Source organism: Betta splendens, chromosome 19 (assembly GCF_900634795.4).
Source record: "Betta splendens chromosome 19, fBetSpl5.4, whole genome shotgun sequence".
NCBI classification, from domain to species: Eukaryota; Metazoa; Chordata; class Actinopteri; order Anabantiformes; family Osphronemidae; genus Betta; species Betta splendens.
The window spans coordinates 13,211,151-13,223,277 of NC_040898.2; the positions used below are offsets into that span (position 1 = coordinate 13,211,151).

General features: G+C 53.2%; 1 protein-coding gene across 2 annotated transcripts in view; it reads left to right on the top strand.

Annotated features, from left to right (window-relative positions):
- The window catches only part of LOC114846528 (PH and SEC7 domain-containing protein 1-like), a 49,393-nt gene that overhangs the window by 12,080 nt on the left and 25,186 nt on the right, over positions 1–12,127 (top strand). Inside the window, exons 5-9 of one of the 2 annotated variants that reach the window (XM_029135583.3) lie at positions 101–785; positions 8,001–10,387; positions 10,565–10,682; positions 10,836–11,376; positions 11,602–12,069. In XM_029135583.3, the coding sequence (XP_028991416.1) occupies positions 8,306–10,387; positions 10,565–10,682; positions 10,836–11,376; positions 11,602–12,069 (3,209 nt within the window). In that variant the 5' untranslated portion in view covers positions 101–785; positions 8,001–8,305. Of the gene's footprint in view, positions 1–100; positions 786–4,272; positions 4,462–8,000; positions 10,388–10,564; positions 10,683–10,835; positions 11,377–11,601; positions 12,070–12,127 lie in introns of those variants that run through there. The other variant, XM_029135584.3, reaches the window with a different exon arrangement.

Sequence of the window (12,127 nt, forward strand, 5' to 3'; positions counted from 1 at the left end):
TTTGGAAATTTGTTCTACTTTCTGGTGCTGATGACGATAATGATGATAATGACGAAAAGGAAAATGCTTTTAACGCGCTCTATTTTTATTTTTCCGTCAGTGATTTCAGCGCAGTCTCGCCTCAACACAACTGTGATAAACGTGCGAACTCCTACCTTCCACTAATGAAGTGAAGCTCGCGAGGAGGCAGACACTGGGCATGCCCAACCCGGGGAGGAGGAGGAAGAGGAGGAGGAAGAGGAGGAGGAGGATGGCAAAGACAGAGAGAGAGAGAGTTGAAGACACCCAGACGAGGAGCTGTCCATTTCACAGCATCGCTCTCTCTCCCCCCCTGACGCCCCCCCCTCCCGCCCCGCCGCTCTCCCTCCGCACGACACTCACGCACACGCCGGGAGCTGCGGGAGGCGGATAGATGCGGACCGCAGTGCCGCTGGCGCAGCAGACGCCGATGCAACAGCCTCTCACGAAGACGAGCCCCGCCGCTGCCCACGTAACCGCGCGGCTCGCGGCGCGTGGACTCCTCGCGGTGCCTGTCGCGTCGGCGGAGCGATGACTGGCGCATTCTCGGCGCCGCTGCATCGGATGCTCGCGCGGCAAGTGAGCGCACTGCATCACGCGCAGCCGGACCTGTAGGCGCCGGCTGCCGGAGGAAAGGTCACGCACCCCCACGGACGCCGCTGTCACTGGCGCATCCGCGCGTGCCGCCCACTGCCCGCGCGCCGCGGCTCCGCTCAAGTTTTGTCCTTGGCTGCAAAAGTTGGCGCCGGAGTGTTTTCTCCTTTAAGGTGAGTGTGGACGTGAGCGGGGTTCAGATAAGTTTAGTCTGCGTCTCAACGTAGAGACACAGGTGAATGAACAGTTCTGGTGTCCGGCGTCAGATGGACGTTTATTTATTCCTACATTTAAACGTGCTTAAATGTTTATAATGTGATTTAGACACTAGTGGAATAATTTACAATCCTTACTTGAAGTCCTCATGGAATTTAATGTATTTTCATAATCTCTTCCATCATGCACGGTGATAAATTGCTCTGCAGGAATCAGGAGCTGCATGGCAGGTTGAAGACTCTATTAAACGCCCTCTCTGTCAGGGAGCAGATCTGTTGCTGCCTCAAAGGGCAGACACACACCTTCTGGCTTCATTTATCGCAGCTCATGAGATGTGGTTCCGATGACACCTACAAAAGCAAAGTGGCCCAGAGTCTATGATCCTGCTGCTTCAGCCAGAACAGATCCAGGATCTGTCAGATAAAGTGTGGAACGTTCAAGGAGGTTCTGGAATTCTTATGTACCGCCTGATTCCTGTACTTTTTAGAGGCACAGGGTGCAAAAAGCGTCTGTTTTCACCTGTGGATTAATTCTGTTGTCGCAGATTAACTGTTTAGGAGCTTTATGAGCAACCTGAGGCAGGTATGTGAGTCCTCCACGTTAATAGCAGCTATCAGACCAACAGGTTGGCAGCGGTCCCTCCGCGTGAGGCGTTCAGGGACAGCGAAGATCCTCGGCTGCTTGTGTATTTTTGTAACACGAAAACAGGAAACTTGACCCGATGCGCACACACAAACAGCGATGACAAAGCGGTTGGTGTCACCGACGTTTGGCTTCTCATCAGCTCCTAATGAGGGACCGAGACGCTCGTCCCTCTCTTGTGGTTGTAAATGGAGCTTAGTGACCAGAGAGGTGTTGAATTTCTCTCGTTTTGTTCCCACGTCTGTTTTCATTCCTTCCTACACTCTCCCGTCCTCTCTCCGTCTCACGAGCCCATGGTTCCTGCCATTGTTTCTTTTCGTCCCTTTCTCTCAGTTATTTGTGGTATTTTCTGCTCGTTATACTCCGAGCTGAAAGCCAAGAATACGTTTTGGAGGTGTGGGAGTATTTAGGAGGTGCGAGTGCTGGCGCTGAACCGGGGCCTTTTAGCATTTTGACAGGTGCGAGCGCGCGATGACGGCCGGCATTAGCATTCTGCAATGCTGCTGTGTCTGCCTATGACGAGTGGCCGTCGGCCGCGAGCCGCTCCAATCTGTGAGGCTTTTTCTGTGCGTTGGCCGCGGTGCAGATGGAACGCTTTGCAGTGGCCTGGATCCGTGTGATTAATGAAACGCAAATCTGCCGCGGAGGCTCTTCGTCCTCCATTTAAAAGCCGAAACGTCTCGTTTGGCCACGCTGGTCACTCCAGAACCCGTGTGAGTGTTCAGGATCCATTCTTGGCTGTTTGGGAACGTCCCGCTGCCAATAATTGACTTCTCCCGAAGCTTGGAAGCCTGTACAGCTCTGCTCCAGTGTTGAGCAGTAAGTGAAACCTCAAGCTGCTTACTGACGTGCGCCGAAACCCAAAATGTTCAGCACAGACTTCATCCTGCAACTGACCCGTCTCGACGTCTGGGTCGTGTCTCTGCAGGCCTGAATCCTCACTGAAACCCAGCCCGGTGCGAGAAAGCGTCTGGCAGCGTCTCACGTCCTGTATAAGAGAATGCAATTTATGAAAGAAAGAACTTACTAATTATTCAGTCTGCATCATATTTCTCTCACAGTCATTTTTACAGTCTTTTAGTCTATAACAAACAACCAGTCAAAAACAGTTCTGGAGATTGGCTGCTGCTGCTGCATTAATCAACTAATCATGTAGCTGCCAGGACCAGAATTTACACTTCTGAATAATTCTAGACAGTAGATAATGGAAGCAGAAGGCTGGAAGTGGAGACTGGAGCTGGACACAGAAATGGAGATGGTCCAGCTCCTCATTTCATTTCATCAGGAGGGTCCGTCTCAGTCCGACCCGCTTTGGCCTGGACGCTACCGACCCTGATCGTCCCTCGCGTTGTTTGTCTCGGATCGAAGCAGCCGCTGCCTCGGGAGTGCTGACGCTGCTGTGTGTAAAAGCCGGCTCGGTGCTGCAATCTGCAGAGACGGGCCGGTGTCGGCCCGGTCCCTCAGGTCGCTTTCCAGGAACAGATTTGGAATTTGCTGAGAACGAACGCGCGGCGGAGACGAATCCTCTGTCAAACATCTCCCCACTCCTCACGCATTAATACGAGGAACTTTAAGCTGCTTTCGCTGTGAGTCTGAGCTGTTTTCTGTCTTCTTAGCAGCAGATTAGCTGCGATTGTTACTCAGAGCCAGACGTGAGCCGTGTGTCAACACTGGCTGTTGCTTCTGCTGACTGTTCAGTCGTGGTCATGCAGCATCTTTCTGCACCACCGGGACAGTGGGAACAAAGGACCTCAGCCCCTGCTGTGTGTGAACGCTCTCAGTCAACGCTCAGCATCATGCTGGGACCTCCTGAAGCTTCTGGCGCCGCTCGGCATCAGGTCCGTGCACCCGCACGAGCCCCGGAGCACGGAGACGGGCCACGTTTTGATCGACACGCGCGCCGCCTCAGACGGAGACTGTGTATTTTTACTTGTACCTGTTAGAAGCGGAGGTGGTGACAGAAAATAGCTTCAGCCACCTGTCAGTCTGACGCTGCTCTCGCTGTGAAGAAGCAGGGTTTAAGCGACGGACGCGCTGTGGAATGTTCTCCAAGGTTGTTCTAGTGAGCGTTCCCATCAGGGCTGCGCGCGTGCTGCGTTCAGGGACAGCGCAGAGCGGGGGCTACTCTGTCGCGGAAGGGTTAGAGCTCGTGTTCAGCTTTAGCTTCTTTTGTTGTTGCTAAAATCAACATCTGCACAGTCGTTTATGCAGATGTTGAGACTAACATCACTTTGATATCTTCATTTGCTTTTGCTTGTTTAGTTCACATTTTTCTGAGCCACTCCACTGTACCGGCTCTTTGCTGGATCTCGTACTTAGGTCCTTTTATTTCCTTGGCTATAAATAACCTTATTCTTTGCTATAGAAGAGTTGTCGCACATCGGCTTCAGGGGCAGGAAGCGATGTTCTATATGCTCTGGTGAATTATTTAAACTCTGGCACAAAATAAAACGGAGCAAAACAAAAGGAGGACATAAGAGCAGATGTGTGAACATCTGTCTCTGTTTGATGTAACAAAAGTAAAATCTGATTCTATTAAAATGTAGTCTATTCAAATATGTTTTTGAGTGACTTACTACTTGGTGCCGGTTCCCAATGTAGTGACCAGCCTGTCCTTGATTTGCATGTCTTTATGAAGCACATCTAGTTTGGAGAAGGGCTTCACACACGCTGGATGTGTTGCCGCTCCTCCCATGGCCATGCTACTACTCCACACTGACTCAGCATGTATGTGAGAGGCAGAGGGAGGGGGCAGGGCTGCAGTGGGTAATGTGAGCGGACTACTGGCTGAGTGCGAGCGTTTCTGCCAGAGCAGAGTCTGCGCCGGCTGCTCTGCTGTTGGGAGAGAGCAAAGGAAGAAGGAGCGGCAGAACGGACGAAGGATGAGATGGGAGAAACCACGTGGGAGGTGTAAATCCTGTATGAGGAGGAGCGGTGGGAGGGCTGAGGCATGTAAAGCACCGTCTCTGCCTTCTGCTCACAGCGCTAGAGGTACCGTAGGTCCACGCGATCCAGATGTGCATGTTAGAAGACTGCTGTGTGTGTGTGTGTGTGTGTGTGTGTGTGTGTGTGTGTGTGTGTGTGTGTGTGTGTGTGTGTGTGTGTGTGTGTGTGTCTGGAGGTGCGAAAACACGACGCAGAGAACGTGCGAGGAGTGTGAAACGAAGCACTGCATGAAACTGTATCTGATCAATCATGTGAGTGCATGTGGTGGCCCTGTCCTCCACTGAGCTGCCATTGGTTGACTAATAGGTCATTATTCATATTGAATTACAGCAAAGTTGGCATGAAAAATAGTTCATTCTCAAGTTATGAGTTGATCACTTGATCCTTTAACTCATTTCAGAAGTTTATCTTTTAACTCTGCACGTGTGTAACCGGGTTTCTTGGGTCCACTTTGTGATTCTGTCGGACCAATGGCCTCATGGGTCTAAAAGTTGTTTTCAACATATTTGAAATAAAGGATATAAAAAGGGGTTGTTTCTCAAGGGGAAAGACAACCCTGAGGTGCAGTAGAAGCATCAGGGTGAGCAAGGTCACACTGCAGAGAAATGGCTTTTGAATTGCTTTGAAATGTGAACTACCTTTTTAAAATCTGAGAGACACTCACATCTGCAAATATATTCCAAGAAATATATAATTCAGCGCTTTCCTGCAGCTCCCATTAGTCACGTCTGAGTCTCCAAGAACTTGGAGGCTCAGAATAAAGAGATGAATGTGTGATGGCTTAATTGTTAAGGTCAGTCTGTCCCGATCCACTAATCGATGATGGTGATGCTGTTCAGATTGAAACCTGGCTACTGCAACATGCTTGTTGAATCCATCAACTAAAAAGGGCAGTTTTGTTTGATGGGAGTTATTAGCAGAGGATCTTGACCTCATAGGCAATAAAGTGACAGTGGAGCCTCTCTTTGCTCAGTCCTTGGGTCTTTGGGCCATATTTCATTCAGCAAGTCAGAGTAGTGAGTGGATGAGTCCTGTAGGCGGCAAGGTCACAGGCAGCATGCAGCTTATTGACCTTATACACACACGCACACACACACACACACACACACACACACACACACACACACACACACACACACAAGGCACCGTCAGAAGGAACCTTTGCGTCTCACAGGCTAAACTGCACGATGTTGCCAAAATCATCTCTGCAACCAAGCTGGGGGCTAATAATAGCCTCCACCCTCCTCCTGCACTACAGCGTACGCAGGGAGCTAATATTAGGTCTGGGCTTTAATTACCTGTGTGGTTTTCTTCCTAAGTGCCCAGAGTGAGGACTGATTGAGTTTTTAACGCGCATCTGATTTCCTGTGTACAGTAAATGTGTCTCTTAGTGCTGCAACCTCAAAGGAAAACAGGAGCATGAGTCATCAATACTGAGCAGCTGTGGCTTTGTTTATCATGCATAGATGTGCTGCTTGTGCCTTTTACATTTCATGTATCTGTTATGCAACCATTTCATACATATATATTATAATAGACACACATCAGCTCCTGTAGAACCCAAACCACAAGCTAATGCAGAATGTTATTTGCCTTCCAGTAATTTCCCCTGACTTGTGTTTAGTTACTGGCACCACTTGGTTAAGCGGAGGGGAATGTTGTTGATGGCTCAACCAAACCGCTTTACTCGCACGCAGCCGTCTGGACCTGAGCCCCGTAAAAGTAACGCCGCGTCCATCCACACTAAATTGATGGTAACGTCCATCAAGCAGCTAATAGCTGCATGGACGTTTACGTGTTGATTAATGCCCTGTTCCAGCAAAGCGTTTGTGTTTCAGTGTAAATCAGCAGAATGTGGCAGGTGGTGAGGGGTAATGGTCTGTTTCTACTGTAACTCCTGGCACAGAACTAATGGTCCCGTGAGGACCTGTGCCAAGCTGGACGCTTGAAGGGAAACACTGCAGCACCCAGCTTTGAAACGCGCCTGTGAGTCACTGTCACTCCACACGTCCAGGGCGCAGGAGAAGCAGTGTCTTCCGGGAACCCGAGGTCTCCATCCCCCTGGATGACTGCCAGCACACTCCTCTCACCAGCCTGTTCTCCATTTAACTCGGGTGCTTGTCCTCCCACCCATCCTTGTCGTGTTCCCATCAAGATCTGTCTCCGAGGATGAATTCATGGATCTAAGAGGTGCAGATGACGTTCAATCCCATTGGCTCCGTCCAGAATCGATACCGGCCCGTGTCACATTAGAGACTTCCTGGCGACAGATCATATCTAATAATAATCCCTGTGGATCTCTCTCCATCAGCTACGTCAGCATGTCAAGCTGTTAATGCTTCTTTTCTTGTATTAAGTATTTAAATAAAGCTCCTTCACACATGGCGTCAGCCACCATGCTAAAGTCCTATAGCACCTACATGTAACAAACCTTCAGCACTTTACTTTAGTTCTTCTGGCCAAACTTCCTAAATTGTGTTTCCTGCCTTCGGCGATGCAGGAAATAGCAAACGCTCAGATCTGCAATTTATAACGTGGTCAAGGAGACGAGTCGTCTTCCTCACACTTTTGTAGACAAAGGGAACCCACGGAGCCACCAGCAACTGGACAAAGGCCTTTTCTGTGAATGGGAACAGTAGCACTGAGGTGTGGGGATGAGCAGTATAGAGCGTGACTAATTGGAGAAGCAGTAAAGGTTGTTTGGTGTTGAGAGGAATATTTTACTGCTGCTCTCATTTACAGTGAAGTGAAAGCACTTAATTAAATGTCCACTAGTGAGTTTCAGTGTCAGACTGCAGCCTGTTACTCCATGTTGCAGGATGCGCTGGATAAAATAATTAAGAGCCAAGGGGTGAATTTGTTCCATGGAGAGGATTGGGTTTAGCGACTTTGAAGTCAGGGCAGGAACCGGTCGCTGCGCTCGTCCCGTGCCAACTCCCTCACAAGTCGCCTTTGTTCCGTCTGCACTGCTAACATAAGGCGACTTAATTCCAGCAGGCGGGAGTTCACCGGCCTCATCTGACTAAGTTTGGGGGTTTTGGGCCAATTGTGTTATTGGCATAGAAAGTTGTTCTCTAGTATCACTGCACAAGATGGTGGAGACAGAAAAAGAGGGGTTAGTTCAATAAGTTTGCCCGAATACTGTGGATGTGACACGTCAGTGAACCTCCCAGGCTTGACAGACAGGGAGCAAAGCTGTTGCTTGCTTCAGAGCACAGGAAGTCTCCAGTGCATCACAGTGAGTCTTAAAATACAATCCGATCAGACTAATGTCATTTTCTATTTTGAGCGTGAGTATTGTCTCTCTCAATCCGAGAATCGGTTCCTGTATTAGATTAATGTGACTGGCGATGGATCGTTCCATTCAGACTTCAGATAAAGCAGCAGCTCTTATCAGAGAGCAGAGGAGGAGGTGAGGGATCACTTCCTGCTTCCTCTCGGTTGAATGAGCTCATGTTCTTTTAGACCCCATTACAATATAAATTATAAGGGAATCATTCAAGCAGCTTCAACACAGAAGGTTGGAGGATACATTGATTTGCTGACCTACAGTATTGTTCATCTCCTCCTCCTCTCATTCACAGGTATGAAGAATACGGAGCTATCGGAGGCGTCCCACCGGCATGTTTGTCCTCTGGCCGTTCATCCTGTGTGTCCCTGCGCTGCACACAGAGCCTCTGGGAGGGAGAAGCAAGACTATCTAAAAATAAACTGACACCAACCACCAGCAGAAAAACAATAACAATAAGAAGAAACACCAGCCAGGCCGAGAAATCGAAGAGGAAAACAATAAGAATAAAAGATCCTGTTTGTCTCGCTCTCGGCCCGTTCCCGCCTCTTTCTGCTCCAGTTCTGCTTCTCCGGCCTCATTAGTTGCAGTGAGCAGGTCATGTCCCAGTCTGGAAAAGTCCTTCATCTGTATGTGGAAGTGAGGTCTGCCCCAGATCAGAATGGAGGGAACAGGGCCTTTGCTGAACGCGAGGAAGGGATTGCTCAGGGACTCTTGGTTCAGGACAGCCCCGCGGAGCTCCTGTCTCAGCTAGCGAGCCAGGCCTCCTGTCAGACTGCCGGCAGGGCGTCGGCGCCGCACCATCTGGTCCAGGACGGCGCCCAGAGCCGGCCTCTTCCCCCGAACGCCGTGGGCTTTCAGCTCCAGCCAGCCAGCAGCCCGCCGCCGGCGAGCAAGCCCCGGGGCCCCGCGGGCGACGGCGGCGCCGCCGTGCGCTGTCCCCCGGCGCCCTCGGGAAAGGTCGGTGTCCCGCACACGCCCCCCAACTGCCAGACGTTGAGGCAGGAGGAGGGCGGCGGCGGGACGCGCTCCGTGGTCACCTTCAGTTACATCGAGAAGTCAAATGTCAAGACCGTGGACAGCCTGCGCAACGACAGCCTTCGGAAGCGCCTCAGTGACCCGGTCTGGCTCGGGAGTCCCTCCTCATGCAGCTCCAGTCCCAAGATGAACTTTTGGTCGCCAGGAAATCACCAGCAGACGTTCTCCCCGAGCTTTCGGCAGCCGCCCATAGATCCCATTGGCAGGGCAGCTACTCAGAGGGCCGTGGAGGAGTTCGGCTCCCCTTTACTGAGGATTAAACTCGCCCACGCTCTAGAGCACGCCTCCTCGCCGTACAACGGACAGCAGCGCTGCCAGTCCTGGGCCGGGTCGCCCGTTCAGCGTCAGAACATCAGCAAAAGCGTCGCAGACGGGAGCCGGGCTCCGAGCGGCCAGCCGCGGGGTCCGGCTGCGGCCCAGAGTCCGTCTCACCGGTCGGCGGAGGACGGATCGGTGGCAGGAAGCCCAGCTAGCAAAAGACAACTGCACAGGGTTTGTCACCGGAGCAGCTCCCCACAAAGAGCAGTCCTCCAACTTGGCAATAATGTAGTTGAGGGCTTGAACCAGCTAAGTGACAGTAAATCCTCCTCTCCTGCCCTCAGCCCCGATGCCGCGCGCAAGCTAGCTCAGGACGCTAGCGGAGCGTCGTGCGCTTTCACCGAGGCAAAAGGGTCCTCGCTGCACAAGATCCTAAACGAGCAGACGAGCCGCTCCGGAGACTCTCACCAACCCCCACCCAGCGCCCAGCAGTCCAAACTCAGCGTTAAGATGAACATCCCTTTAAATGAGCAAAACACGCCGGCGTCCGATGACGCAGACTTTCACCAGCGCGACGACTCTCGTTCACACAAAACAAACTTCCCCGACAGGGACACACACAGGGAGGAGTGCCTTCAGAAATCCCAGCTCCAGAGCTCGGGTTTAACAGGTGCTCAGGGCTCCCCCGCCCTCCCCTCACGCGTACTCCGCCCCCCCCATCCTCCAACCGAGTCCAGCTCCCCCCTGAGGGACCCCAGGCTATTCCAAGCTGATCTCCGAGCTCCAGCCACTCCCACCCTGCACCGGCGTCAGCCCCCACAGTACACCGGAGACTCCTGGTCGCCGAGCCTGGACAGGAGGGGAGACCTGAGCTGCTTTGAGAAGGAGGAGTTCACCGAGGTCGCTCGTAGGCTTTTCATCAATCAAAGTGTCGAGGAGTCACCAGTGAGCTGGACGGAGCAGTGGGGGATTCATGTGGAGAACACCTCGAGGCCAAGCCCAAAACGCGCATGTGGATCCAGTCATCAGTCTAATCCGCGTCGAAGGCCGCTCAGCCCCACGACGCAGCAGAAACGGGCCGAGCAGCGGAGGAGGGAGATCCTGCTGCTGGGGCCGGTGGCGCTGGACTCTGCAGAGGAGGATGAGGGCTGCGATGAGGAGGAGCGCGAGGACGGGGCGGAGGCGCTCGGCGCAGAGCAGCAGCCGCGGATGCGGATGGCCGACGACGCTGCGGAGGTGGAGCAGAACGGCGCGATGGGGGGGTCGTCGTCGCGCAGCTCCAGCGGAGTGACGGGCAGCTTGGGGGAGAGGGACTGCGTGTCCCCAGAGACCAGTCAGTCCAGTCACCACAGCAACGAGACCGGAGCCGCCACGTCAGGAATACAGGTGAGCACCAGGCCGAGCCACAAGGGACCGCAACTGCGCACTGGTGAGATGTTCTGATGGAATCCTGTGTGTGTGTGTGTGTGTGTGTGTGTGTGTGTGTGTGTGTGTGTGTGTGTGTGTGTGTGTGTGTGTGTGTGTGTGTGTGTGTGTGTGTGCGTGCGTGTGTGTGTGTTTCAGACGGACAGCGGCACTGCAGTGCCTCTACCCTCGCTCCACTGCCAGAGAATCGCACGTGCTAAGTGGGAGTTTCTGTTTGGGACCCCTGCTGAGGAGGCTGCTGGCAGGGGAGAGAAAAGTGAGAGCGCGCCCGCCTATGGGGCATCTGCTGCCGCCGTCGTGCTAGAGAGTGATTAGAGCCATAAATACGTTTGTCAGAATCAGAACTGTGCTTTTAAAGTCACAATTCAAATCAATATTTGATTTTCTGCGCCTTTGTCGTGTTCTGCAGGCTCTCTGGGAACCTCCACAGCGCCTCCTAGTGGAAACTCCAGCGAGTCTCCCACCCCAACCCCGCCTTCGTCACTGCCTTTGCTTTCGGCCAATCACGAGGTGCAGCAGGTGGAGGTAGAGCTCGTGACCCCTCCTCCAGCAGTTATGGGTACATCGCCCAAAACCGGCATCATTCGCCGGACACTGAAGTATTCAGAAACCGACCTGGACGCCGTCCCGCTGCGCTGCTACCGCGAGACGGACATAGACGAGGTCCTCCTGGCCGAGCAGGACGACGCGGACTCGGCTTTCGGGAGCAACCGCAGCGTCCAGGGCACCTCTGGGACAGGCAGCAGCCCTCTGGGAGGCCTCGCGTATGGGAGGACGGATGGGGAGGAGAGAGAGGGGGGGAGAGGGGAGGAGGAGGACGGCGAAGAGGATGAAGAGGAGGATGAGGAGGAAATTGTGAGCTGGGCCAGTGTGAGGATGCAGGGAGACAGCAGGAAGCAGCAGTACGCAGCTCAGGAGGAGCCAGAGGTGTTTGGACACCTCCTGAGGAGGTGAAATTAGCAGCTGAAGCACAACACTCACACAGGAGCAACAACAGTCTGCCGGATCAGGGTTTTCTCCTGACCTATATTTTGTTCTTAATTTGCCTCTCTCACAACCTATTTTCCAACTAGATCAGGTTTCAAACAGATTCCCCTGCATATGTCAATAACTGGGTCCTCTTTTAGTTTCCCTGGTTAACACACACTCTTATTAAAACCCTCCTTTCTGTGCAGACCGATGGAAACATTTTTCGACAACCACCACCCAGCCCTGAAATCCCCCATCGTGGTGTCGGGGCCTCGCTGCGCCACAGAGGACACCTTCAGCCGCCACTTCGAGAGCATCATGGAGTCCCACCGAGCCAAGGGGACGTCGTACAACAGCCTGGACAGCGAGGAGCTGCTCACGTCCAGCGTCCACACCGTCCTGACGTTCGACCTGCCCACGCTGACGCCCGCCATCCACGGGCCCGTCTGCCACAGCGCCAGGCAGATCGTGCAGCTCAGCTTCGCCCCGCTGGCACACGACGAGAGGCCCAGTCTCTCGGACTCTGTCTTTACCGTGGCCGGGGACTCGGACGCCACCAGGGCCCCCTCCAGCGAGCGCCTGAGCAGCGGGTCGGAGGGGACGCCGCCCAGAGGACGGGTCTGCTCGCAGCTGGGTAGCAGCTGGAACAGCAACCCCTCCTTCTCTTTACCAAGGTGAGTAACACGCGTGGCGACAGGAAACACTGTTGTCGTCTTCCAGTGTTCACATGTT